At 53.5% G+C, this 1,328-nt stretch overlaps 1 protein-coding gene across 1 annotated transcript; it reads left to right on the forward strand.

The window, feature by feature from the left end:
- Positions 1–101: 101 nt before the first annotated feature.
- On the forward strand, positions 102–440 carry J4E88_006507 (uncharacterized protein; the record flags this gene model as incomplete). The annotated part of the gene is made up of 1 exon (XM_049400132.1): positions 102–440. A coding segment is annotated over one exon (339 nt), but the record flags the coding sequence as incomplete, so codon positions are not given.
- Between the last annotated feature and the right edge of the window lie 888 nt (positions 441–1,328).

A 1,328-nucleotide genomic window follows, 5' to 3' on the forward strand; every position in this document is an offset into this window, starting at 1 on the left:
CACCGAAGTGGGTGTATCCCGGAACGAAGCCCGTCTGGGGACGCAACGCTGAAGCAGCACCCGCTCCTGGCCCACCGAAGTGGGTGTATCCCGGAACGAAGCCCGTCTGGGGACGCAACGCTGAAGCAGCACCCGCTCCTGGCCCACCGAAGTGGGTGTATCCCGGAACGAAGCCCGTCTGGGGACGCAACGCTGAAGCTGCTCCCGCTCCTAACCCACAGAAGCATAAGCCCGTTTGGGGACGCGATGCTGAAGCTGCTCCCGCGCCTGACGCAGGGAGAAGGCCAGTTTGGGGGCGCGACGCTGAAGCTGCTCCCGCTCCTGACGCAGGGAGAAAGCCAGTTTGGGGGCGCAACGCTGAAGCTGCTCCCGCTCCTAACCCACAGGGTGGGCCCCTTTGGGACACCAAAGTTGGCGCAGCCGAAGACGATCAGGAGTAAACCTCTTCACGATGAGAAGATTCTTCGACTCTTACATCGCACTACGACAACCGCCATATCAGCTGCTCGATTGCACCATCTCCTACCTTCGATTCAGAACACTCGACGCACACTCGATCATTCGCAAGTCATACACACGCCAGCTACACTTGCAGTATGACCATGGACAACCACACGACGAGTCTTGTGTTATTATACCGATAGCTCTACACAACGCTGTCTCAGTCATGAGGCATGTTCTGGTACCTCATCAGTACACGGACAGAGCTTGACCGGTCTCCCACCTCTTGGACCACGTTCGTGGCATGGAGAGTTTGTACATACATGGTGGCAGACGTCTGGTTAATTCTTTTTCTTATATATGTATGTAATAGTCGAACTGTACGAGCTTGCTCGATTTCCTTCTTGGTATCTAGTAATATATTCTTGTCCATGCTTGCACTACATTGCAGTTTTGCTGGCATGATCATCCCTCCACTTTGCCAGCATGCATATCACACTTACTGAACAACATCGGTGTGACTTTGATCGTCCGTTGTCAGCTCATATACGCAGCCCAAACTATGTAATCAGTCATTCATACCGAGCTTCAAGCAATGGTCACATGGTCGAACTCCGACACCATACGCATCTTCGTACAACATCGCCTCGTCCAACTCATCACACGTGCTCCCCTCAGAATAGCCGCTCAAGCTACCACCGTAACAGCAACAATCTCCGCGCCCATGGTCCATCACTACCGACACTACCATCACTTCGCGCTCATGTCACGACGCACCAGAGATTTTGACAGCTGTCAGTACGACCTTGCCTTGGAACGTGCATCATCTAGTTGGAAAAAGTGCACCTATGCAGGTAGCCGATGTCATTCACACGTTTGTGGTCGTC

The sequence above is a fragment of the Alternaria novae-zelandiae genome (assembly GCF_023758075.1).
Source record: "Alternaria novae-zelandiae strain BMP 2774 chromosome Unknown scaffold_13, whole genome shotgun sequence".
Taxonomy (NCBI): domain Eukaryota; kingdom Fungi; phylum Ascomycota; class Dothideomycetes; order Pleosporales; family Pleosporaceae; genus Alternaria; species Alternaria novae-zelandiae.